This window comes from Quercus robur, chromosome 5 (assembly GCF_932294415.1).
Source record: "Quercus robur chromosome 5, dhQueRobu3.1, whole genome shotgun sequence".
In the NCBI taxonomy this organism is placed as follows: Eukaryota; Viridiplantae; Streptophyta; class Magnoliopsida; order Fagales; family Fagaceae; genus Quercus; species Quercus robur.
In genome coordinates this window covers 82366568-82394251 of record NC_065538.1, presented here as the reverse complement: position 1 = coordinate 82394251, position 27684 = coordinate 82366568, and the positions used below count along the sequence as shown (strand labels likewise).

The following is a 27684-nucleotide window of genomic DNA, read 5'->3' as shown; positions in this document are numbered from 1 at the left end:
GTTAGTATCTTTCAATTCTTCAATTAGGGTGATCTTGGCATGAAATCTCTCAGGTGGAGATCTGAGCACCTTTCTCACAATCTTAGGTTAAGAAATGGTTTCCCTAAAATTGAAAGCTGAGTTCACTATGTTCTTGAGCTTGTCATAGAACTCATCGAACGACTCATCCTCCTCCATCTTGATCTCTTCGAAGCTAGTAGTTAGCCTTTGAAGCTTCGAGTCGTTAACAGCCTTTGTTCCCTCATAGGTTGTCTGGAGAATGGTCCATGCTTCCTTCGTAGTTTCAGTTAAGGATATCTTCTTGAACTCTTCATTTATAATTGCACTGAATAAGGAATTCAATGCACTACTGTTAAAGTTTGCCACCTTAATCTTAGCATCATCCCAATCGGTCAGCTCTTTTGTAGGCTTAGTCCAGCCTATCTCCACAACTTGCCACACTTTCTCATCTAAAGACTGCAAGAAAGCTCTCATGCGTACTTTCCAGTATGCATAGTTAGTGCCATCAAATAAAGGAGGTATAATAAGAGACTGTCCTCTATCTATTACAAACAGGGGTCAATAGATCGCATAGCAAAGATTAATCATAATCAGAGTGTGCCCGTTTTGATACCACTTGATAGACCAAAAACATATTGACCCATTGTGATAAATTAATTGATTAATTAGCCAAGTTTATTAATTAATCAAATTAACAAGCAATATACGTGGTAGCACAAACAAATCACCAATTAAATTAAGTATGCAATGGAAACTAAATTGACATGGTGATTTGTTTATGAATGGGGAAAACCTACACGACAAAAATCTCATTGAGTGATTTTAAGGTCACCACTCATAAGAATCCACTATTATCAAAACAAGGGGTTACAAGTAAAGGAATCCCAATACCTTATACCAATTTACAGTTGAACCCTTATCCCAATACCTAATTAGACTTGTTCTGTAGTGACAATCTCTCCTTTCAGTGCACGGCTCCCAGTATGTGACTAACTAATTGATGCACGAATCCCAGTACACGACTTGATCACCAACTAGAGAAAGATGTTGGCTGCAAAATTCTTCTGTTCATCAAATGATGAAGATCATGAAGTTGCTTGGTCACAAAACCCTATGGTGTACAAACACAGCATCTTTTTCAAGAGAAAGAAGAACTAGGGCAAACTAGATTTCCGGTTACACTCTTCTTCATATTTGTGCAATTGTGCTCTTGTGTAACTGTGCGTAACTTTTTATGGCCCTTAAAAATAATCATTATATATATGTTTAGGGTTGTGAAAAAAGAAAACTCAAACATACATTCACGGATTTGATGAAAAACAGTCCTGAAAAACTGAGTTTCATAAATCTCGATAGGTAGCCATCTATCGAGCTAGCTATCAAGGCACAGGCTTCACAGCTTTTAAAATCTCGATAGATGCTAGCTGTCAAGTTTTAATGAACAGCGCTTTCTGACTTGGTTCTTGGACAGACTTGCATGACTTTAACACTTGAACTTGAAACCTTGTTTCTTGAAGAATTAAACACATCCTAGATCTACCCAATTACAAATGCGTTTTGTCAAAAGATTAACTAATTACATAAAATGGTGACATTTGAATCATATATGTCCTAACATTCTAAGTAACTCAGCAAGTAATTCCCTTGCGCTGTTCAAGTTTAAGAAATCAATGAGGGCTAGTTCCCCCTTCTACTAGAACCTGATAATATGATCGACAGAGGACTAGAACCTGATACAGTGACATACACAGCTCTTTTGTCTGGCTATTGTAATAAGGGAGATGTGGATAAGGCTGTGGACCTCTTTAAGGAGATGTCTACTAAGGGAATACTGACAGATACCCGCACTATCTCTATTCTACACCATGGAATTATAAAAGCCAAGAAACTGCAATTTTGGAGATAGCACTCTATTGACTGCCAATGGTCAGATGAACCCAAAATCCAAAAACTAGTTCAGTCAACTGTTCAAAGGTAGATCAGAATGAATCATTCTATATATTGATTCTCAGTACTTTACATGGGAACACTTTTTGTTGTAACCTTACATTGAAGGTGGCTGTTGATTTTGCAGGCAGAGCAGAAAGGAAGCTCTCTGGGTAGGCCTCTCGGAAGTCACTCATCTTCAGGTATCATACAACTATATATTTGAGTCAAAATGGAATTAACTCCACATTCAAGTACTTCTGCATGTATATATTTGATGAATCAGTAAGAAATATTATTGCAAGCTCAAAGAAAAATAGTACCTACATATTTTCCCTTTCCTGTAATATGGGGTATATAAAATTACTGCAAATAAAGAAGGAAAACCGCTTTTGTATGAGTATATCTGTCATGCATTTCTGTAGCGTGAGTTCTGTCTTTTTTTTGCCCCTGCATGTCTTAGTTTTTGTTTAGCATGACTTCTACCTTTGCTTCACTAGAGAACCTCTTGGTTGCAAAGCTTATGATTGGCTGTTATGCTTCCTAAAAAAAAAAAATTATTGTATAAAGATGGGAGGTTTGAAGCTTGTTTAGGTTGGCTTTTTAAAATGTAACCTTCCTTTTAATTTTCAAATGAAATATAAACATAACTTATAAGGCAAAAGTACTTTATTTCCACAACAAATCTTGACAAAATTTCTTTATGAGGCTGGAAAGTGGAAACTATTAAACTGTACCAACATTTACCATGAATTAATTTTTTTTTTTTTTAAAAATTAATCATTAGAAGTGGAAGATTTAAATTTGCGAATAGACTATCTCTTTCTCCCTCTTTGTGGAGTTGGATATCAAATACTTTGATCTTGGTCTCCCTAATTGTGATGCCATCAACAATAGGGTTATAATTAAAAATGCTTAAGCCACTCTTAAGTGTGTCTACTATCTTTTACATCTTAGCTTCTTGTTCATAACATTGTTTCTATTGGTATATTATACATGCAGCCAATGGCTATCAAACTCACGACATTACCCTGCACATATTTTTTCTGTAATTCTTTAGTCTACTTTGTGCCCATTGTGCATGAAGTAGTTTTTTTATTTTATTTTATTTTATTTTTAAATATAATTACTCTTACCTATAAGGGAAAAAAAAATGATTACCATCTTCAACAAAATGTGGCTTGTTGCTGTGTCCATTAATGCTGGTTTTCTCTTTGAACAATGTATTAGAGCTGTCGCAAAGAAAGAGATTGTAATTTCTTGTCCTTATTTTTGTTATTTAAATAGCTTGCTTGTACAGTTGTTAAATGCTGTGTCTTCTTGTCAAATTATGTGGAGGCTACTTAGATAATTTGTAAACAGAATATAGGGGTGTAATGAGTAATATGGGCAAAACAGTAATATCATGTACTTTATATATAAATAATATTTTATGTGTTAGGGTTGACTGATCAAATCCTAAAACACTTTCACAGTTAACAATATGGTATCAGAGCCACCAACCCGTCGCTGCCGTTAACCCTCCGACCACCACCCACCGATATTGTTGTCGCCGGCAACCATAACCTTACTCGCCAGCTCCGATGACCTTAATAGAGACCTCTGACGATCTCGATTTAGTGGCCGAAGGAGTTTTCTAGTGCTGGTGACCCTCTCTTTGGCCTCGTGACACTAGATTGACGTCGCTTGATCGCGAGAGAGGTAACGTTTTACTCGCCCTCCTCCGGCGACCTAGCCTACCTTACTCGCCGGTCCTCGCACCGCCTCTCCTGCACCTTGCTTGCTCACTCCCAAGTGCAGGAGATCGTAGCAATATAATTCTCGGAGTATCGAGGTCGAATCACAAGGAATATGATAGATTCAAAGACAATATAATTAAACAAAAATTTGGGTAAAGAAGAAAAATACTTTTGTTTGGTGATTGTTAACAACAATAATAATAAAAACTAATTTAAATCAATAATGTAAATACTAGGGCATCGGGGTGTTTCCCTATATCGATATGAAATTCTTTGTGTTCTAAGAAAATATATATTTCATAATTGATTGTTCTTATACAATTAAAAATTTATGATTCGGTTGAACTGAGACAATTCAAGAACGCATGATAACCTCGATTAATAATACGGTTAGAAAAGTTTTCAGAAAAACCCATTCACTTTAAAACCTGATTTCTATTTGAAACTATTAGAAATTCATCTAAACAATAAGAAAAACATGATTGAACTTATTGAAAACATGGAAGAACTAATACATCAAAAGTAATCTAATTGAACAATCAAATATGTTGTTGATAAAATCCTAGAAAAAATCACATTAAATATTCATACCGTATAGAAGAAACATAACCCCTAGCCCTAGCAAAGAGTTTAGGCTGCCATTAGAGAAAGAAAAATACAAGGTTTGCTCTCCCAAATTCGTTCTCACAGCCTCCCTTCTCCACCCTCATGTCTAAGTGTCCAAAGAAAATAAAACATTTACTATTTTAATTTCCGTCCAGGTTTACAGCAGTAACTTGTGAGTTAATTTCGGCCATCAGAAATTGAGAATTTCGAAAAACTCAAAACTGGAAAGTTGTAGATATTTAAATCACAGTTCCAACCCATCTGACCTTGTATCAATTGGATTTTTGAGGAGAGAGATACGTCCAAAATACTGATCAGTGCTCAAATTAGATTTTTCCTTTTCAGATTCTGCCTCTTTGATTTCTTTCCTTATTTGAAGCTTCCAATCATGGTAGACGATCCAAGCACTCCAGCTGCACCTCCTTAGACATTTAAGCATGGTCCTTTAGCTCCACTTTAATTCTAGTTTGGCCTCCATTCTCTCACAAATTCCTGTAAACTCATCTTTCTCACATGATTTCCCGAAAGTAGAAAATTACACACAATGAATAGCATCTTATTCAAGAAATTATGTAAAGATAAATAATAGGGACTAATGCAAATCATGCCTTAATTATACAAATTAAGCATAGTAATAAGGAGATAACACCCATATAAATATATAACAAGTATACATTTTAAGGTAGGGGTGTGCAAAAAACCGACGAACCGAACAAACCAACCGAACCGTTGCCAAATTCTTGGTTTGGTTTCGGTTCGGTTCGGTTTCGGTTTCATTTTTTAAAAACCGAAATTTTCGGTTTTGGTTTCGGTGTTGGATTTTTTCATCCGAAACCGAACCGAACCGACCGAATATATATATATTTATGTAACTCTATTACGTATCTGATTAGTGGCTTAGTGGTATGCTACGTTGTAGTTTTGCTAGTGATCCCAGGTTCGAGCCTTCGCGTGGGGGCTTGTGTTTTTTTGCTATTTAATTTTTTAAAACCCTAGGGCATGAGATAAAGACAGAAATACCCCTCCCCTCTTTTATTCTTTTCTTTTCTTTTCTTCAGTTCAGCCGCCCCCTTCCTCAACTCTTTCTCTCAAATTTTTTTTTTTTTTTTTTTTTTTTTTTTTTTTTTTTTTTTTTTTTTTTTTTCTGTCTTTCAAAGAGTTCAGCCCTCAGCCCCTCCTCTTCTCTCATCGCTCCATGCCTCCACATGCCACCTCCACACATCGGCCTTCCTGCACCAGCCTCCACGGCCTCCACACGCTGGGCTCCCAACGCCGGCTAATCTTTTCATATTCACGGTGACCCCCTCTCTCTCTTTAATTTCTCCATAGTTTCCTCTCTCTTTTTTATATTCTGCCATTTTGGGTTTGTTTAATATTGAATCAATGCTGTTTTTTCAATTTTTATGTGCAAAGAAAGTTAGGGTTTTGAAAAAACCCATGTGCTTGGTTGTTTATTTTTTCAATTTCTTCTCTCTTTTTTATATTCTGCCATTCTGGGTTTGTTTAATATTGAATCAATGCTATTTTTTCGTGTTAAAAAAAAATGCTATTTTTTCAATTTTTATGTGCAAAGAAAGTTAAGGTTTTGAAAAAACCCATGTGCTTGGTTGTTTATTTTTTCAATTTATTCTCTCTTTTTTATATTCTGGGTTTGTTTTTTTTTCTTTGTTTGCTTTCTTAGAAAATAAATGTTAAGGAACCGAAACCGACCGAAAAACCAACCGAAACTGAAACAAACCGAAACCGACAGTTTTTCAACTATTTCGGTCGGTTTCGGATGAGACTTCTAAAAACCGAAAATTTCGGTTTCGGTTGGCTAGATAAAAAAAAAACCGACCGAACCGAACCGATTACAGTCCTATTTTAAGGCGTTATCACACCCCCCAACTTAAATCTTGTTAGTCCCTAGCAATCCACAAATCACCCATGTCTACTAAAAGTGAAAAATTAAAACTAAAATACAAGCCACTTTTGTAGGCTACACGACTGAACTTCCCATGTGCAGCAAGTCTTTGAACCCCTAGGTCACCCTAGTGGACGAGTTTACTCTCGTGAGGGTTTGTAGTGACTCTATCCACAAAAGTCAAAGGTTTCCTGAAAATTCCTACAGCAAATGTTAGTCTGCTTTATCATTATATCATACAAATGAACTCTCAATTTTGAGTTGGGATACTATTCATCATATTAAAGAGCTTTCACTAGCTTCACTTTTGGAGTGTGTGTGTGCATAGCCCATCCAATCAAACCGGCTTTTCGAAACATGCATAGACCAAGAATAATCTAGATTAGAGCCTCTACTCCAAAACCTCTCTTAAGTCATCAACACTCTGAAAGAAAACACATAGAAGTAATGGTTTCTCTCTTCAAATCACATGTGAACAAAAAGGAAAGAAGAAGTCTTAAGAATATCACATGTGTATACAAAAGCAGCCGCTAAAACAACGGAAAAAGATCTCTTGGAAAGGACGTTGAATTCCTGGAAACATGAGGTTATTACCATTCTCATCCCTAGTTTTTATCCCAAACACATACCAGCCATGCACCTTTAAGATCAAGTAGGACTTTAAGCTCAGTGGTAGTATAATCTTATGGCTAGATAAAGGCAAACTGCTCTCTTTGAAATATGAGGTATATGAATCAAATGTAGAAAATTCAAGCCAAACCCAATTCATAGCAGTAACAACCAACTTGAATCAAAACAATCTTTACTCAACCATATAACCCTTCTGAAATACATGAAAGATGTGTAAGACACCAATGATTTATTGATTGATCATGTATGTCTCTTTTTTTTTTTTTTTTTTTTTTTAAAGAAAAGAGAGACAATGGTGGTATCTAAACACATCAATTGCTCAAAACTTGAACCCCCATGAGAATACCCATAAATAAAAATGTTTTGTGGTATTGTAGAAGTATTTCTCATGGCTCAAATGATGGTGACAATGGTTAATGTAAAGGTAGGCTGAATATTTGTTTAGCAGGTGACAAAAAATTGGTGGCCTTAGGCTCTCAGCTCCTAAAATTCCGCATAAACCAGCATGCCTAAGGAAAAAAATAAGTAGGATCATGGTATATCTCCTCATAATGTTTCCAGTAGTCAACCAAAAAATGTAGAGATCTTTTACAAAAACTGAAGCATATGAGAGAAATTTAAGAGTTCAAACTAAGATATACTCTCACAAAGAAAAGTAAGGCTCAAGAACTCTCCATATGGGTTGAGTTTCAGCTTATATCTAGCTTGTTCATGATCAATGCATATCCAACATCCAACCATCCGCTAACCTGGCTATTGTGCTAAAAAATTTCCAACTGTGCTCTTCATGAAAAAGTCTTAATATAGCAAATAGTATAACCAACTCAGCATTATTCATTCCATCACATAATATAAAAATAAAGCTTATAACTCTTCTGCATTCAAATTCAAGTTATTTATTTATTTATTTATTTTTAAGAATTGAAAAGTTGCAACCAAAAAGAAAGAAAAAAAAAAATCATGCAAGGTGCAGCAAAATCCCCCCAACTAAAATATTGCATTGTCCTCAATGTATCAAAGCCAAAATAAATTCAAGTATAAAGGGAAGAAGTTACCTTAAGCATTTATTTTTATCTTTTATTTTTTAATTTCTTTCACACCTGCAAAGGTTAGCTCACCAAAAAAAAAAAAAAAAAATAATAATAATAACAAAACAAAAAAACAAAAACCAAAGGCAAAAAGAAAAAAGAAAAAAAAGAAGAAAGAAAAGAAAATTAAGACAAATATGGTACAACTTCATTAGGCTCTTTCAGAGTTCACGTAGCATCCTAATTGGCAGGGATCTCCAGTGACATAGTCTCCTCCTCAGGTATAACTCCCCCTAAGAATGGTTTTAACCTTTGTCCATTTATTTTCAAAATCCTACCATCTCTAGGGTCCTCAACTACTACAACTCTATGGTTAAACACTTCCCTTACAATGAAAGGGCCATCCCACCCAGTTTTTAACTTACCTGGGCTTAAATATGCATATTTAAGACCACCGGGCAGCGGCTTAAGCTCCAACTGTGGTGCCTCTTCACTTGAATGCACGAGCTTTTTTTCATTTTCTAGTAGCTCCTCAAAGCAAGGCTTCCATCCTTTATTAATTGCCATCATCTGTTGTTCTTCCAAAACCTGTGAGGAATTCCAACAAAGAAAAATTTTTCGAAACATAAATATCACATTCTAAATCATAAGAACCAACAGAATTATTAAGAAGAGTTTCAAGAGGATCAAAAAAACAATTCTTATTAAACTCTTCTTGAACCACCGCCCCAATGAGGTTCACATAAGCACAGTCATCATCCTCATGTGGTTATTTAGCCACATGAAATATGTTTAGCTCCAAAGTCATGGAACCAAAAGTGAGTTGCATTCTTCCATTCCTACAGTTAATTAAAGCATTAGCTGTGGCAAGAAAAGGTCTACCCAAAATAATAGGGGTATGAACACTAGGATGTAAAACAGGTTGGTAATCTAGAACAATAAAATCAACAGGATAATAAAATTTTTTAATTTTTACCAACACATCCTTAACAATCCCTCTCGGCTCCCTTACAGAGCGGTTAGCCAATTGTAAAGTTATTGAAGTAGGTTTTAACTCATCAAGTCCAAGTTTTTGATATACACTGAAAGGGATCAAATTAACACCTGCCCCAAGATCTAGCAATGCATGCTCCATGATGTAATCTCCAATAGTACAAGAGATTGTTGGACAACCTGGATTTTTATACTTTGGTGGGGTCTTATGTTGGATAACTGCACTTACCTGTTCTGTTAGGAATGCGATCTTCTTCACATGATGCTTTCTCTTGATGGTGCATAGGTCCTTAATTACCTTGGCATATACAGGCACTTGCTTGATAACATGCAATAATGGCAAATTTATCTTGACTTGATGCAAATGCTCTAATATCTTAGATGTGGTGTCCAATTTCTTAGGTAATTTTAAGGCTTGTGGAAATGGTGGAGGGATTGGGCATTTTTCAATTTCACCAAATCCATGTGACTCAGTTTCATCCTTCTCTTTTTCAACTGGGGTCTCCTTAGATTTCTTAGTTACTAAAGGAGAACTTTTATCAATCTCTTTACCACTCCTCAAAATGGTCATAGCTTTTACTTCCTCATGTTTATCCTTAGAGCCAATTTTTAGATTTTGATTGATGGGATTGGGTTGAGTTTGGGAAGGAAGCTTCCCTCTCTCTATCCCACTCAATGAATTTGTAAGCCTAGTTATATGACTCTTGGTCTCTCTTACCTCTTCATCTAGCCTAGTGAGCATGGATTCAAACTTTTGGTTTTGCTCACTTTGCCTTTGAATGAAAGTACTAAGTGCATCCTCCAAGGAAGGTTTAGATGATGATGATGATGATGATGCATGTGGTGAATTAAAATTCCTTGGAGCAAGAGGATTCAACACATTGTCACTCTTATAACTCAAATACGAATGGTTTCACATATTTGGGTTATAATTGTTAGAATATGAAGAATTATTTGGCCAGTATGAATTAAATGCATGTACTTGTTCCTCTGGCACATTCAAGAATGATGAAAGTGATGCACATTCATTTGTAGCATGGTTTATCTCATGACAGATTTTACACACCTCCATTGGGTCCTCTCTAAAGACAGCACTAACATTCAACTTCCTTTCATTTTGAGTGCCTCAATTTCTTTAGTTAACATGCTGATTTTTGCACTCATGTTATCATCTTCCCTCAACTTGAAAACACTTCCACTAGAAGTGGTAGTGTTAGTTCTAGTCCTATTAGTGGAGTCCATTAAGCTAGGTCCAGTCCATGTGTTAGAGTTTTCAACTATCTCATCAAGATAATCCATTGCATCTTCGGGTTTTTTTTGGTAAAAAGTCCCCTCCGCATGAGAGTTGAACAAACTGTCGGTCCCTAGGTGTAAGTCCTTCATAAAAATAGCTAACCAACCTCCAATCTTCATACCCATGAGTTGGGCAGAAATTGAAAAGATCTTTGTGCCTTTCCCAAGCTTGGTATAAGGTCTCATTTTCTCCTTGGACAAAACTAGCTATCCTTCTTGTTACTTGTTGGACTTTGTGGGGAGGAAAATGTTTCTTAAAAAACTCTTTGGCTGTCTCCCCCCAACTACCTATAGACCTAGGTTTCAAGGTGTAAAGCCAACTTCTTGCCTTATCCTTAAGTGAAAAAGGAAAGAAACGTAACTTAGCAGTCTCAATAACATTTTGTGCATAGAAACTACTAATTACCTCTTCAAAAGCTCTAACATGGACATAAGGATTTTCATTTTCTTGTCCCCTAAAGTCAGGAAGTATTGCTAATAAACCTTGTTTCAGTTCTACATGTGGTGCATTAGGTGGAAACATGATGCACGAAGGAACAGAATTTTGTGTAGGATGCAAAAATTCATACATAGTTCTTCTATTCTCCTCATGATTTTTACGTGTTTCATCACCCATGATTGATGAAGAAGGTGAGGGCAAAGGTGTGTCAAAAAGATTACCAAAGTAAGTTTCAAAATTTTCTAATCTTCCTCTCTTGTTTCTAACCCAAATGCTCATGCAACAATGAATGCACAATAAAATAAAAACAAACAGAAAAAAAAAAAAAAAAATAGGGAAAAAATGGAACGAAGATAGCAATAGAAGAATTTCCACCAGCTATGCTTTGCTCCAAAAAAAAAAAAAAAAAATTGCCTCTGAATACACAGCAGCTCCCCAGCAACGGCGCCAAAATTGCTTGCTCACTCCCAAGTGCAGGAGATCGTAGCAATATAATTCTCGAAGTATCGAGGTCGAACCACAAGGAGCAGGATAGATTCAAAGACAATATAATTAAACAAAAATTTGGGTAAAGAAGAAAAATACTTTTGCTTGGTGATTGTTAACAACAATAATAATAAAAACTAATTTAAATTAATAATGTAAATACTAGGGCATCGGGGTGTTTCCCTATATCGATATGAAATTCTTTGTGATCTAAGAAAATATCTATTTCATAATTGATTGTTCTTATACAATTAGAAACTTATGATTCGGTTGAACTTAGACAATTTAATAACGCATGATAACCTCGATTAATAATGCGGTTAGAAAAGTTTTCAGAAAAACCCATTCACTTTAAAACCTTATTTCTATTTGAAACTATTAGAAATTCATCTAAACAATAAGAAAAACATGATTGAACTTATTGAAAGCATGGAAGAACTAATACATCAAAAGAAATCTAATTGAACAATCAAATATGTCATTGATAAAATCCTAGAAAAAATCACATTAAATATTCATACCGTATAGAAGACACATAACCCCTAGCCCTAGCAAAGAGTTTAGGCTGCCATTAGAGAAAGAAAAATACAAGGTTTTCTCTCCCAAATTCGTTCTCACAGCCTCTCTTCTCCACCCTCATGTCTAAGTGTCCAAAGAAAATAAAACATTTACTATTTTAATTTCCGTCCGGGTTTACAGCAGTAATTTGTGAGTTAATTTTGGCCGCCAAAAATTGAGAATTTCGAAAAACTTAAAACTGAAAAGTTGTATATATTTAAATCATGGTTCCAACCCATCTGGCCTTGTGTCAATTGGATTTTTGAGGAGAGAGATACGCCCAAAATACTGATCAGTGCTCAAATTAGATTTTTCCTTTTCATATTCTGCCTCTTTGATTTCTTTCCTTATTTGAAGCTTCCAATCATGGTAGACGATCCAAGCACTCCAGCTGCACCTCCTTAGACATTTAAGCATGGTCCTTTAGCTCCACTTTAATTCTAGTTTGGCCTCCATTCTCTCACAAATTCCTGTAAACTCATCTTTCTCACATGATTTCCTAAAAGTAGAAAATTACACACAATGAATAGCATCTTATTCAAGAAATTATGTAAAGATAAATAATAGGGACTAATGCAAATCATGGCTTAATTATACAAATTCAGCATAGTAATAAGGAGATAACACCCATATAAATATATAACAAGTATAGATTTTAAGGCGTTATCACACCCTAGTGCCACCGCCGGAGTTTTTCAATTGAGGGTTTCAACCATGGTCTGATTTTTCTTCTCTTCTTCAATACGTTCTCTGATTATCTATTCAGGCAGCCTTAGATTGATGTTTAGTGGTGGATTGGGCATTTCTTTTTGGTGTTGGTATGGATTTGTTGCTGCCTTGTTTTTGGAATAGTTTGGTGTTGATTCTTTGATAGATGAGTTGCTGTTGGCAAGTCTGATTGGTTGAAGTACATTGGTTGTTGGTTGGAGTTTGTTTTAATTCAGTTCAACATATCTCTTTAGTGTTAGTTTGTTCTTCAGATTGCTATTATGGAGTCCAAAGACAATGCTCAGCCCTCTAATTATTTCCTATCTCCTAATATGTTATCAATTACCTCCATTCGTCTAAATGGTAGTAATTATGCTCAGTGGGCACAGGTAGTTGAAGTCTTTCTTCTTGGTAGAAAGAAGTTTGATTACGTGATTAAGGAACCTCCTATACCTATAGACTCTAAATTTGTTGATTGGAGAGCCGAAGATGGACAAATTAGGAGTTGTTTGTGGAATAGCATGAAGTCTAAGATCAGTTGTAGTTTGGTTTTCTTACCAACTGCTAAACTTGTTTGGGAACAAGCCAAGGAACTTTACTTTGGTGTTAACAATTTGAAGCGGATTTATGATCTTCATCAAAATTATTTCTCCTTGAGTTTGAGTGATATGTCTTTGGAAGACTATTATAACAAGTTTAAGGGTGTAAGTGAAGAACTCAATATTTATCAGCCTATCTCCTCTGATGTTAAAATTATGAAGAAACAACGAGATTCTATGCATATTGCTCACTTCCTCTCTGGATTGCCTAAAATTTTGAATCCAGTAAAATCACAAATTTTAGCTAATCCAGACCTCCCTTCATTGAGTGAAGTTTTTGATAGACTTCAACAGGCCACATTATTTGATTCGAGTATTGACCCTTTCTCTTCCTCCAATACTGATGTATTACCTTCTGGTGATAAATTTGCCTTTACCCCTTATATGGGGAGTAATAGAGGTGGTCGTGGAGGTCGAGGTCGTGGGGGCTGAGGCCATGGAGGTCGTGACCTAGGGGGCTGTGGTAGTGAACAAGGGGGTCGCGGTAAAGGACGTGGTCTTCGTAAGTGCACTTATTGTCATGGTGAGAATCATACAGTAGACTTTTGTTGGGAGTTGTATGGTAAACCCTCAGCTCACCAAGCTAGTTTTCAAGTTTAAGAACTGCCTTCATAGTCACTTCCACCAACATCCAGAGTAGTCTCTATTCCTGAGGAAGAGTACAATCGCCTTTTGTCTCTGCATTCCAACTTTGTTGGGTCTGATTCTATTGCTACTTTGGCTCAACAAGGTACTTCCGTTGCTTGTCTTGCCATTCAGGACCCTTAGGTCATTAACTCAGGTGCTACTAATCATATGACAGGTACCTCAGGTTTACTCTCTGACCTTGAGCAATCTAGTAGTCTTCCCAATGTTACATTGGCAGATGGCTCAGCCACTACAGTTTTTGGTTTGGGCACTGCCAATCTCAATCCTAATCTCTTTCTCTCTTTTGTCTTATATATTCCTGATTTTCCTTTTAACCTTTTTTCAATTAGTAAGCTTACTAAAATTTTGAATTGTGCTGCCATTTTTTTATCCACTCATTGTATCTTTCAAGATCTCAAGATGGGGAAGATTATTGGTGGAGGGCATGAAGCCGGTGGACTTTATTACTTGGATCGATGTGGTTCTTCCCGTTTAGTGGCTTCTCATTTATCTTTCTCACCTCTTCAACATCATTGTCACCTTGGTCATTCATCTCTCAAGAATTTGAAGTCCTTAGTTTCGTCGTGTTTTCAAATTGAGTCTTTACAATGTGAAGCATGTCAGTTGGGTAAACACCATAGGGTGCTTTTTGCCTCTAGGCGTGAGAGTCGTGTTAGTAGTCCTTTTCATTTAGTTCATTATGATATTTGGGGTCCAATAAACACTCCCTCATTGTTGGGATTTAGATATTTTGGCATTTTTGTTGATGATTATTCTAGAGTCACCTATCTTTATCTTATGAAATAATGGTCTAAATTGTACTCAATTTTCAAATCATTTTATATGGAAGTAAAGACTCAGTTTAATGCTTCACTTCGTATTTTTTGGTCTGATAATGCTCGTGAATATTTTCATACATCTTTGTCTCAATTTTTTGATGATCATGGTATAATTCACCAATCTTCATGCCCCCATACTCCATAACAAAATGGTGTTGCTGAACGCAAAATGCGTCATTTGGTAGAGGTCATTCGTGCCTTAAAGTTTCATATGCATGTTCCCAAATCATATTGGAGTGATGCTGTTCTCACTGCTTGTCACCTAATTAATTGTATGCCTTCCACTGTTCTAGGTGGTCAGATCCCTTATACTGTGCTCTCTCTTGATGCATCTTTGTTTCATCTACCTCTTAAGATCTTTGGTTGTGTGTACTATGTTCATATCTTAGGTCCAGGGAGTGACAAACTTGATCCTAGATCCATTAAATGTGTTTTTCTTGGGTATTCTCGTACTTAGAAAGGATACCGATGTTACTCACCTACTCTTCGACATCTTTTCATTAGTGCTGATGTCAAATTTGATGAATCTCAGTCTTATTTCTCTCCTTCGGTTGCTAGTGATAGTTCTCCTCGTCTTCCTCTCCTACCACCTGTGTCTCCTATTGAATCTCCTCAGAAACCACTCCAGGTATATTGTTGTCGGCAGAAACCTCTAACAGAGACTTCTACCCCGCCTAGTGATTCGACTCCTGATCTTGTCTCTCTTCCAATTGCTTTGTCCAAAGGTAAGTGTTCTTGTACCTCTCACCCTATCTCTCAGTTTGTCTCTTATGGTCACTTGTCTTAATCTCTTTATGCCTTTACCACATTCTTGAATTCTACTGTTGTTCCTAAGTCTGTCTAGGAGGCTATGTCCATCTCTGGTTGGAAATTTGCTATGGAGGCAGAAATGTCTACCTTGTCTGAAAATGCTACTTGGTCTTTAGTTACTCGTCCTCTAGGGAAAACTACTATTGGTTGTCGTTGGGTGTATACTGTGAAGTATTTGCCTGATGGTTCTATTGAGTGTTTGAAGGTTCGCTTGGTTGCCAAAGGGTATACCCAGATATACGGTGTTGACTATGCCGAGACATTCTCACATGTTGCTAAAATTTATTCTGTCCAGATTTTGATCTCCTTGGCTGCTGATTTGGGTTGGCCATTATTTCAGTTAGATGTTAAAAATGCCTTCTTGAATGGCGATTTGAAGGAAGAGGTGTATATGGAGCAACCACCTAGGTTTGTTGCTCAAGGGGAGTCTGGAAAAGTGTGTAGGTTGCATAAGGCCATTTATGGTCTTAAACAATCTCCCAAAGCTTAGTTTGGTAAATTCAGTGAAGTAGTGTTAAAGTTTGGATTGCAACGTTGCCACTTTGATCACTTTGTGTTTCCTCATACCTCTAATATAGGAAAGATTTTGTTGATAGTATATGTTGATGATAGTATTGTAACTAGAGATGACAAGCAGTGTATTGATGATTTGAAAAGATACCTTCAAAACTCCTTTCGAACTAAGAATCTGGGTAAACTTTGTTATTTCTTGGGTATTGAGGTAGCACGATCTAAAGAAGGCATCAGTTTATCACAGAGGAAGTATGTGTTCGATATTTTGGAAGAAACTAGCTTGTTAGGATCTAAACCAGTGGAGACTCCTATGGATCCTAATGTCAAATTGTATGAAGATCAGGGGGAGCTATTATCTAATCTTGAGAGATATCGTCGTTTGATTGGTAAACTAAATTATCTCACAATTACTCACCCAAATATATCATTTGCAGTTAGTGTTTTGAGCTAGTTTATGAAAGATCCTTGCCTTTCACATTGGGAGGCAGTTATTCGAATTGTGAGGTATTTTAAAGCACATCCAGGCCGTGGTCTTCTGTATAAAGCTAATGGTCTCCTACGGGTAGAAGCCTACACTGATGCTGATTGGGATGGATCACTGTTAGATAAAAAATCCATTACTGGGTATTGCACTTTTCTTGGAGGAAATATGATTACTTGGAGAAGTAAGAAACAAACTATTGTTGCCAGGTCTAGTGCAGAGGCTGAGTATAGAGCCATGGCACACATCATGTGAGCTTTTGTGGATTAAGCATTTACTTGAGGAATTAAGATTTGTTGTGAAACTGCCTATGACTATGCATTGTGATAATCAAGCAGCAATTTACATTGCTTCCAATTCTGTGTTCTATGAGCGAACCAAGCATGTTGAAGTAGATTGTCATATTACTCGAGAGAAAGTAGAAGATAGTGTAATTGCTACTCTATATGTTTCTACAAGAGTCCAGATAGCTGATATGTTTACTAAAGCCTTATGTAAGACTCGTTTGGGTTTATCATGTAACAAACTAGGATTGTATGATCTATACTTTCCCCCTTGAGGGGAGTGTTATGAATAATAGAGACAAAACTATAATATCATGTACTTTATATATAAATAATATTTTATGTGTTAGGGTTGACTAATCAAACCCTAAAACACTTTCACAATTAACAATAAAGGGGTATGACAGAATTTAAATTTAAATAAAATAAAATTCCTTGTTTGGGTGTGCTGTAGGAAGAAATTCTAGGCCAAAATGGCCAACTGGCCCTAAAATTGTAAGTATATAGTTAGTTGGCTTTGTTTAGAAACACTATAGCTTACTAGCATCTCGAGTCTTTCAGACTCGATTTTGGTGTTCAAAATCGAGTCTTTCAGACTCGGTTTGTAGCTTGGATCAGCTCTGATGTGGCAGAGCTGCCACTTGGCATCCACATGGAAATCGAGTCTCTAAGACTTGATTTCTAACGCCTATATATATCACCAACTCAGACCAAACACCAGAGCATCAGAGGAAAAACCCAGTGAAAAAAAAGAAAAAGAAAAAAAGAAGAGCATCAGAGGAAAAACCCAGAGAAAAGAAAAAAAGAAAAGAAAACCAGAAATAGAAAGGGAGAGAAGATCGAGATCGGAGACCCAGGCGTGTGCGGCATGACCAGAAACAGAAACCGCCTGGGTCTCGCGCGAGCCTAGGTCGCGTGCGGCCAGGGGCTCGCGCCGGCCTGGGGCTCGCGTGCTGCCTGGGGCTCGTGCGAGCCTGGGTCGCGCGCGGCCTGGGGCTCGCGCAAGCCCCAGGCCGGTGCGAGCCCCTGGCCGCGCGCGACGCTGGCCGGCGCGAGCCCCAGGCCTCGCTGGTGAGGTTCTCTCTTTCTCTCCCTCTGATTTAATCTGAGTAGCGGTGAGTTTCTCTTTCTCTCCCTCTGATCTGATCTGATCTGCGTAGAGGTAAAGTTTGTTAAATTTGTTTTGGGTATTTCTGACATGTACAGACTTAGAATTTAAAAAAAAAAATTTGGATTGGAAATCGAGTCTTAGAGACTCGATTTCTATGTGGATGCCAAGTGGCAGCTCTGCCACATCAGAGCTGATCCAAGCTACAAACCGAGTGATTTTGAATGCCAAAATCGAGTCTTTAAGACTCGAGATGCTAGTTAGCTATAATGTTTCTAAACAAAGCCAACTAACTATATACTTACGATTTTAGGGCCAGTTGGCCATTTTGGCCGAAATTCTAAATTCTGTATAGAATTTTAGCCAGAAATTCAGTTCTTAAATTTTGATTTACAAATTCTGCCTATTCAGTTGTTATTTCTAAACCCCTCCACGTTTCTCGCTCACTCGCTGGTTAGTCAATACCTCCTTCCCATCTCCAAGGCCCCTACCAGCTTGTCTCCAGCTCCCACGTCATCCCCTGCTGTAAATACTCTGGCTCCTCTGACCTTGGTCAACTTGTCACTGACTGAAATACTCCTTGCTATGCCACAACCTTGATCAAAGTCAGCACCACTAGATTCACTACCTTAGTCGTCTTTGTGGAAACTTTTTTGTTCCAGATCCCATCGGAGCTATATTTCTCTTTCTCACCTCAACTTTTCCACCATTGTCCCAGATTTGTTACGGTTTTGTTCCTCACTTCAATTAATTGCATCAAAATCACCCAAAATCGCTCTTCTGATGGGCTTTTCAGTTTAATATCCTCAATTCAATTTGGGCAAACTTTAATTGAGCTTGACATGATTGAAGATTAATTCTTAAGCTTTCACCGTTAAAATCCACATAAAACAATGTGGATTTGCACGCCAAATCTTGCTGATATCATTCCATCAAATATTTTATTTTCACTCCGAATGTGTCTTGACCGTGGCAATGTCATTTAAGTGCCAATTTTTCTCAATGCATGCCCCCAAATAGTACATTCATTTTCCAGTATATTTTAGAGCAGTGAGATTCGAGATTCTGTGGTTTGGCCCTTAATTATCAAGGCAGCTAGCAGCTTTCCTGTAACATACCCTGTTGCACTGTTCTGCTACAAATATATAAATAATTTTCACCAAAACATGGCCACATAGTATTTTTATGCAAAGCAATAAGTATTTGATGGGATTCAGGGTCCCCTCTCCTCTCTCATAAATTTGATGAAGTAGAGCAATAACTGGTCAAGGAATTTCAGAATTTTTTAAACAAGGAATTTTACGTAGATATTGGTACTATTTCCTTGTATTTATATATGATAACGAAACAATGAAATTGATAAATGATGGGGTTTAAACCCCATTCTTTTTTCTGTGCAAAGATAAATTCTTTACCCAAACCCATGGTAATGTTTTTTTTTTTTTTTTTGCTCCAGATTTTTATTTGACGAAAGAGGTCACTGTGCTTTCCATTTACACCAGGTACTCTTTTCAAAGAACCAAATATCTGCAAAAACATCCCCCATCTTGAAAGAGGTTTGTAATGTTTTCTTGACTTGGTTTGTAATATTAAAAAGCCAAGGGCCCCGATTAATTTGGTTTTCTTTCTCAGGTTGGACTGAGCCTATGTACATTAAATGTCATGCTTTTGATGATCAGTACAGGACAAATGATACAGTTATACCAGGATCCAGAAAACTTAAATTGGTATTTGGTAAAATCCTCTCCCAGTTTTCAGCATTTCAATGATCTTATTAGTTTCACTTTTTATAGACTTGTTACGGCTTAGTTTTTTCAGTTTTATATTTCTATCAATGTCTTCGTATGTAATCATGCTATTAAGGGAAACTGGAATATCTGCAGTACTGGATAAACATGATGAGAAGAAAGAGTTAGAGGTTTTCAACTTTACTGGTGCTGGAGGTGTAGCCTTGTCCATGGATAACACCGATGAGGTTCAGATCTCACAAATGCTATTCTTTTTCCTTTGTTTCTTTCATACTTGGTGCCTGACCTGAATTTGACTTGCTAGAAGAGTGTTTTTAGTGTTATTATTATTATTTATTATTTATTATTTGTTTTTTTATAATCTTTTTGAAAACAGTCCATTCATGCTTTTACCGAGGCTTCAATGAATACTGCTTACCAGAAAAGGTGGCTACTTTATCTTAGTACTAAAAACACCATTCTTAAGAAATATGATGGAAGGTATGCTGTTACCTTGTTAGACTTTCTTTGGTATTCTAATTCTGCCCAAATTTGTTTCAACTGAATTATCAAAGACACTCTTTTACCTTAATATGAGGCATAGCCTTTTTTCTTCTATGTGGAACTTTAGTGTCTGTCTTACTAATTATGAATTGAGAGGCATGACCTTTTTTCTTCTATGTGAACTTTAGTGTCTGTCTTACTAATTATATATTGAGAGGCATGACCTTTTTTCTTCTATGCGGACCTTTTGTGTCTGTCTTACTTATTATGTATTGCCAGTTTCTTATCATGTGAATTTCATGAAGATTCAAGGACATATTTCAGGAAGTTCATGAAACTCAATGGAAATCTAAATTTGATGCTGCAGGGATATGGTGAGATATCCAGTTCATCATGCTTAATTACTTTATGAAGTTTGAGTAGTTTGTCATCAACTTATGTGGTTGAATTGCTAGGTATGAATACCGTCACTGATAATATGGTACCTTAGGTTCTTAAAGTGAAGGAGGTTATGTGGACTTGCAGAAACTATGATTGCAATGTGCAGAGTGATTGTTTTGCCCAATGTTTGTATCAATGCGTGAATTGTATGAAAAGTTTTTAGCTCTTGGAGTGTCCTAACTGAGTGTTAAGTTATTCATCTAGTTTACGATAAAAACTCTTGCCATTGGTACAGGATTTGGATCTCTTGTGCTGGTGACATCAGTGCTGGTATGTTTCACTGTTCTCATTTTTATTTTTCTTGGTATTTTTTTAAAGCCTTTCTTTTTGGTCCATTTTTCTCTTCTAATACATGTGAAGTTGGTCTTGGGTTTCAGGGGTGTGCCTAGATGGAAAGACAATCAAACCTGAAGCAGCACATGGGACAGTTACCACTATTACTGGCTCCATCAGAGAGGTGGTGAAACCAGCATAAACAGCATAGCATCAACATTGGCTTTAACACGAGGTCTTGCACACAGGTATCAGATTAATTTCTTCTTTTATTGATGAGTTTTGTATAATTTTAGTTCTGTGAATTTGAAGTTTTAGGAATTGGACTTTTCATTTTTCTTATTATTTAAATCATTACGTGAAAATTGAGCAGGGCGGATGGCAACACAGAACTTTTGGATTTACTGTGGAACTGGAAGCAGCATGTGTTGGAACAGTCAAATCAGGGAAGATGACGAAGGATCTTGAACTTCTTATTCATGGGCCCAATTAATTGCTGTCAAAGGCTATTTCTTTTGAAAGTTATGCTGTTGTGCTTAGTTTCTATACAACAACAACACTAATGCCTTAGTCCTGCTGTTGTGCTTAGTTTCTATACAACAACAACAATAATGCCTTAGTCCCAAAATTTGGAGTTGGCAATGGATCCTCTATAGATTAGATTGGATCGGCTATGTGAATTCTTTTCTTCCATTCTATACTATCTAAAGTCACGCTCTTAGTTACTTCCCTAATTGACATGCCCTTTTTAATACTTCTACTAATGTTTCTTATAAAAAAAAAAATTACTTCTACTAATGTTAGTTTTTATTTATGGTAAAATCTTTCATGTTTTTTTATAGGATTATTCTGTCATAGAGTCAAAATAGACGTAAATGACCATCTAGAGTCTATTTTGATTAGTTGGGGACAACTTTTACTTGTTATTTTTTAATGATATAGAGACAGACTTCATTTATGTGTATGTCTTGGTTCTATATGTTAATTGCTACAGAATTTTGAACCCTAGCTGCAAATAATATGTTACATTTTCAGCTGTATCAGAAAAGGCATGTATGAAGTATTTTTGCAAGCATACGGATTTGCTGTGAGAAAATCCTATTTGCCATCAACTATTTCTTTTAGCTTATTAACTTACACATTTTTAAAGCATTACTTATTTTTTAGTTAAAACTATACTTTAACTAAACTCTTTTTATATTTTTATAATTTAAATTTATGTAAGGAAGTTGTGTCCCTGCTTTGGTTTGACTACAAGCAAAAAATCAGTTGCAATGGATTATATGGTGTGTCCTGCTCAACTCAATTCTATGGTCTAAATCCATATTTCTTAAATGGGACCTTTTTGATAGTTTAAACAATATTAGAAAATGTGATGACTATAAAATTAACAATATAATTCAAATGCATAAAGTTTATTTATGAGGTTTTTGATAATTTAAACAAAATTAGAAGAGGTCATGACTATATAATCAAAAATATAATTCCAATGCATAAAGTTTAGCATTTGGCTATTCATCTGATGATTTTCATTCTGTCAGGTGATAAAAGGTCAATAGGAACTGACTTTGCTTCATCTATTACAACAATAACTTGGATCCTTAAAACCCCCCTTTACCTATGAGCCACAACCAATCAAGAGCTACTCCTGCAAATAAACCACATAAAAGACACAACACAAGCAAATTGCCCAAAGCATTTTGCTCAGGTCCCTGCAAAACAATGAAACCAATAAATATTAATGAGGAACCACTGGAAAACTTATATTTGCTGCATATTAGGTAGCATGCTATGTCAACTAACCTTGTAACCTTTGGGTGCCACTGTAAGGACACAGACAGTAAGGTAGCCATTAGATACTCCTAATAAGGATGTCAGCAGGATCATCCATCCCTCATCGCCATATTTTGCACAAAAGTAGAATGCTGGGATAAATAAGAAACGAGAAAGAATTGCGATCATAAGGCCTTTCCTTGATTCTAACTTCAGGCTTTCAATGAGAGGAATGTATCTTGATATCAGATCCCAGACACCGTACATTGCAAACAGAACAGGTGCATACCTGAAATATCATCATCAATGTGCTAGTATTGTAGTTTCACTTTTTTAGTTCACTAGACAAGGCAAACATGTAGGCAACTAGCACATAGCTAGGCATAGAAACAATACTATGGTTTGAAACTGCATACTTTATTCAAAGTGCAATTTGAAACAATGGAAAGCTGCAAAGAAATCATTTAGGGAATGATAATGTTAAAAAACTGGACTAATGGAGTATATATATCCAAATGTTACAAGTTTTTATTGAAATTAAAAATGGAAATGATGGTTTTTGATAAAAAGCAGGCTCACTTAGAATACAGTGAAACATTTACTCATTCCACTTCCATCATTTGTAAGAGTATACCAAATGTTCCTCTGTGATAATTGAGCACTTACCATGAGCCTAGCCCATGTGTTCCAGTATTTTCATACAAGAAGCCGGGGATAATTGACAATGTTAACACATATATCAGAAATAGGCCAATTGCATAATCTATATTCTGAAAGAACAATTGCTTATTGCTCAAGCGCTCTAGTTGTTTCGTGTCATCTTCATCCTGTGAAAATTCCTAAGGCCATTAGCATATTGCAATCTCAAAACTTCATTGAGCATGATGCATTATGAGGTTAAAGAGAAGGTGCATTACTCCTTGGTTTGAGTTTGTTTGGATGCCAGCAGCAGCAAGGTCAGATGATACAGTTTTTGATCCTTCTGATGCTGCCTTTGTGCGATAGTACTTCACTATTGGCAGTTTAGCAAAGACAATTGCATAGAGGAGAATACACAGAAACTCAAAGAATGTAGAAATTGCAAGGAACAGTGCTGCAAAATAAAGATGTTTTTTTAGTCATCTTAGCTTCAGAAAATTTATATATATCTAAAAGTTGAAGTGTAGCATTTAATGCTACTGAGCTTCTATTGCGTCACCTTATTACCATGTCATTGGCCACATAATTATTATATTTTTTACTTATTTTTTATTCTTATTTTTTTACCAAAAAAATATAAATAGATTATTGACTTTACACATTCATCTTCAGCGGGTTTAACATTATATATAATTTTGTCTTTACATATTCCTACTTTAATTTAGAATTTATTTTATTCCTTTTTTTTTTATTACAAAAAATAGAAATAGATTATTGATTTTACACCTTCATCTTGGATGGTTTTAACATTACATATAATTTTGCCTTTACATATTCATCTAATTTAATTTAGATGTTTATAACTAAATAATGAAATCAATGAAGAATCAAAAATAAAAAACAATGTCTATACATATCTATATTGATCCGAGGAGGAACTCTTCCTTGAATATGATGAATACAGCTTAAGTATGTACTTCAGCAATTAGAGTGACCCTCCAAGAAGCTCCAATGATAGAGACGTGTCTCATAAACATACGAGAAGGACGGAAACCCAAAAATATTTAAGGGAAAGTTGCCACCACCGCATTAAATGCACTGTAGCTACTTTTTTGGCTGCATTTATGTGGAGAAGACCTTTGAACAGTGCTGCCTTGGCTACTACAACTCATAGAAAGCCAAAGAGGGCGTCTGATGGGACAGGTATTCAAGTAAGGACTCAGATGATTAACAAGTGTAGGATGAAGATGATCCAAAGGGAGATATATAATGTGAGAGACCCTCCATGAGAGGGGAATCGAAAAAAGAGAGAGAAAACACTGTAGCAATCTAACTTGTTCTTGTACTCAATTGTGATCAATTTATAGAAGGGTTCCCTCCTCGGACAGGGAAGTTATTCAGCTTTATTTTCTTTGTTCTTACTTGATCATCTTTCAAATCCATACTAGCCGTTGTCAAAGTCATTAGGGCCTAGTTCTTCCACCCATTCTTTACAAATTTATTGTATTGGGCTTGGGTTGTAAATCGTGACTCTACAGTAGTAACGGATTTCCTCAAAAAAAGAAAAAAAAAAGAAAAAAAAATAATGGAAGTTTTGTAATAAATTTTATCAAGCTCTTTATGCACTATACCCTTGGTGCGATGGTCACTCCACAAATATAAGTGCTTGTGGGGAGTGAGGGGCAAGGATCGGAGTTCAAGTCTCTAGGAGGGAGCTTCACACATATATACACTTAGATTAGGCTAGAATAGAAATTCTATCTTATATCAAAAATTATCACGCGCAACACGCAGGTTCGCAGCTAGTTTATATAAAATTAAGAATTTATCTTATGCAATTGAATGAAGCTCAATTTCCTTTTCCTGTACGCTTAAATTCAACTCCATATTGTTGGCTTCTCAATACTAATAATAATAGTGTATGAGAAAGATTGAAATTTGAAACAGCACTAACTAGTAAGGAGCAGCATTTTCCATCAAATCAGCAATGACTACATATGAGCGAAATTGTGAAAACCATAACAGTTGACTATTAGATAGATAAGAGCAACATACTAGCCCCCTTGCGAAGCCCATTATGAGTTTTCTCAAAGGATACTTTTGTGAGTAGCCTCAAACCAGAGGCCAGAGCCCCTGATGCAGCTAGACCCCCAAGGAAAGACTGCAGAGCATAAAAAATGGACATGTATTAAAATTAATGTTAAACAGATGAAGACAACAATGAAAATTGTTAAAAACATTCAGCTCAAATATATTATTGATCCCTAAAGTTCTGCCCACGAGAGATTTTATTTCCTAAAGTTTAAAATGATCACTTTTAGTCCTTATATTAAGTGGCCAAACTAAAACTGACATGTTATCACTCCATAGGGACTAAAAATGACCACTTTAAACTAGCGATTATAATCATTCACGGACTAAAATTTAGGAATGTAAATAGAAGAACTCTTGAGAATATCAACCTGAATGAATTCAGGGCACATGAAAGACAAGTCTCCAAGCATTCCACCTTGAACATGGGCATCTGCAACTCCAAAACAAGCAGAAAGCACACATAAACCAATAAAAGGTCCAATTCCACCTTTCCCCGATGTGGCGAAATCCAACTGTCACCAAACATGTAGGAAGGGAAATTACAATGGATGCAATATGAATTACAAGTATTAGATGGCCAAAATTAAGAATATAAAATGGGAAAATCTGTACTTACAGCTAAGACTAACAAAGTGCTTGCAAAGAAAAGAGTGTATCCAAATATGTTGCGCTTCCTGGTATTAATCTTTGATTCATTGTATGCTAGTATCGCCATTGTTCCAAGCGCGAATGGTTGATAAACAAGCGTAAGTACCCTTGAAGGATGGTATTTCTTCCAAAGAGAGGAAAAACCTTGTAAGTCTAATTAATCTCAAAACTTATCTTAAAATAAATCAAATGAAGTACAGAATGCCATAAACAATAGTTTTTTCCTTAAAACTATTTTGTAAAACAGGAATAGGTAACTCCATTTTTAGGCTCTCAGCAATTATAACCTAGAACTCATGGTTGAAGAATCATTTTTTTCTTTCCCCACCCCCCCCCAACCCAAATTTTAGTTTTCTAGCTTTTCAAAGGGCATATATAATATAAAATATAAACCAAATAAAAGTAAAAAAAAAGTTTCAGTTGAGCCTGCCCCGTCTCATACAGTATCAACATTGAATTTCAAAAAGCTGCAGTGTCTTCCTTGCTTCAAAAGATTAAAGTACTTGTACAATATCTAAAGGGAGCAGTTTTATGCAGTCATTTTTAGCCTCAAAAAATATATTGAAAATAAACATGACTTACTGGGAACAACTGATAGTAGTAATCTTCAATTGTCAGCATACTACTCCATGACATAAGAGACCCAAGCCCGAGAAAGAAACAAACTACCATTGCTCTATGCTTTCCCTGCTTATTACAGATATTAATCAAATATTAGATATAATGTTCTGATTGAAATAAATTCCACTCAGTCTCTTCTTTTAGAATTTGCAAAATCCCCCAAGTTAATGTTCTAGCAATGAAACAATGTGTGAAGTACAAACCTCAAGCCTTGTTGGAGTCTCAGTTTCTACAGCAATAGTCATGGCTATTTCTCACAAGTCAAGACTCTGCAATACTTATATACTTTTATTGTGACTGATACTTAAAATGGTCCATTGGAATTTGGAAGCAAACAAAACATTGAAGGAAGAGCTATAAACTGAAGAGTTATCATAGCATGATTATGGGAATAAACATCTATATTTATGCAGCCTATACTTATGATAAAAAGATAAATGCTAGCGTGAGTTTCAACAAGCCTTGTTTATAGGTTTTGAGTAGTAACTAGCTCCTTCCAAGTACAAAACTTTCAAAGAAGATTAAAAAAGGTGGTAGGAATGGCTTTGAGAATGCAAAAGGAGTAAAAACCATGAACCAAATGTTCACTTTTCAATGCATTAAAACGGAAGGCTTCAAATTATACAAAAGGAAATGCATTCTATAATGCAAAAGATGGATACAGAAACCTTATCAAGAGTATGGAAGCAAAGAAAGGAGCTTTAGTTATATAGAAGTATGGAGGTGGACTGCAAAGTTTGAGTGCAAAAATGAGTGTGGACCATATAATTTTATAAAGAAAAAGAAAAAGAAAAAGAACTAAGATTCTTTTGGTTTAGAATCATGGAAAAACAGGTGGTGGTTGCGATTGATGAATGACTAATGAATCAAAAGGATAGCCAAAGAATCTTGGTGGGTGAGCTTTGACTAGTGAATTAAAGTTTTGGATGATTAGCTCAAATGTATAGTCAATTAATGGAATAAAATTCAAGTATAGGACAAATGTTAAAAAGCAAAGGAATCTACTATAGTAGTAATTTGCCTTTTTTTTTGGCTGACAAAACTTCATTTTCAGCAATTTGCTTTAGCCAGTGTTAGATATTGCCATTTCTTAGGAAATTGGGTCAGGGTTTCATACTTTCATATTAAAAAATCTTCATCCCAGACAAGGACATCAACGTGATCGTAGTGGAATCTTGGATGGACCGGAGTTGAAGTTTTTAACAAAGAGTAATTGTTTTAATTATGTAGACTTTAATAGCATTTTATTATTACTTTACTAGGTAGATGGATCATAATAACTACTAATATGAATCCCAATCTAATTTTGAGCACTCTCTGTACTCTGGGTTTGCTTCATGGTAGGGCCTGTTGTTGTTATTTGCTGAATTGTTAGAAATATGGTTTTGAGTTTA

At 35.9% G+C, this 27684-nt stretch overlaps 2 protein-coding genes across 47 annotated transcripts in view; one reads left to right on the top strand and one right to left on the bottom strand.

Annotated features, from left to right (window-relative positions):
- LOC126727389 (pentatricopeptide repeat-containing protein At2g26790, mitochondrial) overlaps nucleotides 1-20765 on the top strand; it is a 56752-nt gene extending 35987 nt beyond the window's left edge. For 3 of the 46 annotated variants that reach the window (XM_050433041.1, XM_050433034.1, XM_050433049.1), the window contains one exon: nucleotides 20620-20765. The gene's annotated coding sequence lies outside the window, so the exon portion shown is untranslated. The other 43 variants (XM_050433001.1, XM_050433018.1, XM_050433009.1 and 40 more) reach the window with 40 other exon arrangements.
- Nucleotides 20766-21911: 1146 nt separating this feature from the next.
- LOC126727392 (equilibrative nucleotide transporter 3-like) lies at nucleotides 21912-27036 on the bottom strand. The gene is made up of 9 exons (XM_050433055.1): nucleotides 26494-27036; nucleotides 26252-26356; nucleotides 25638-25793; nucleotides 25390-25533; nucleotides 24983-25088; nucleotides 23206-23381; nucleotides 22955-23115; nucleotides 22319-22577; nucleotides 21912-22227 (listed from the first exon to the last, which is right to left on the bottom strand). The coding sequence occupies exons 1-9, from the start codon at nucleotides 26533-26535 to the stop codon at nucleotides 22117-22119; spliced, it is 1260 nt and encodes a 419-aa protein (XP_050289012.1). The 5' UTR covers nucleotides 26536-27036; the 3' UTR covers nucleotides 21912-22116.
- Between the last annotated feature and the right edge of the window lie 648 nt (nucleotides 27037-27684).

What these genes read in the sequence shown, in the direction of transcription:
- LOC126727392 (XM_050433055.1), bottom strand. Translation starts at nt 26,535, where the DNA reads ATGACTATTGCTGTAGAAACTGAGACTCCAACAAGGCTTGAG. An exon ending in AGACTCCAACAAGGCTTGAG is followed by an intron (nt 26,357 to 26,493) that starts GTTTGTACTTCA and finishes TGTAATAAGCAG; the next exon opens with GGAAAGCATAGAGCAATGGT. An exon ending in GCACTTTGTTAGTCTTAGCT is followed by an intron (nt 25,534 to 25,637) that starts GTAAGTACAGAT and finishes GTTTGGTGACAG; the next exon opens with TTGGATTTCGCCACATCGGG.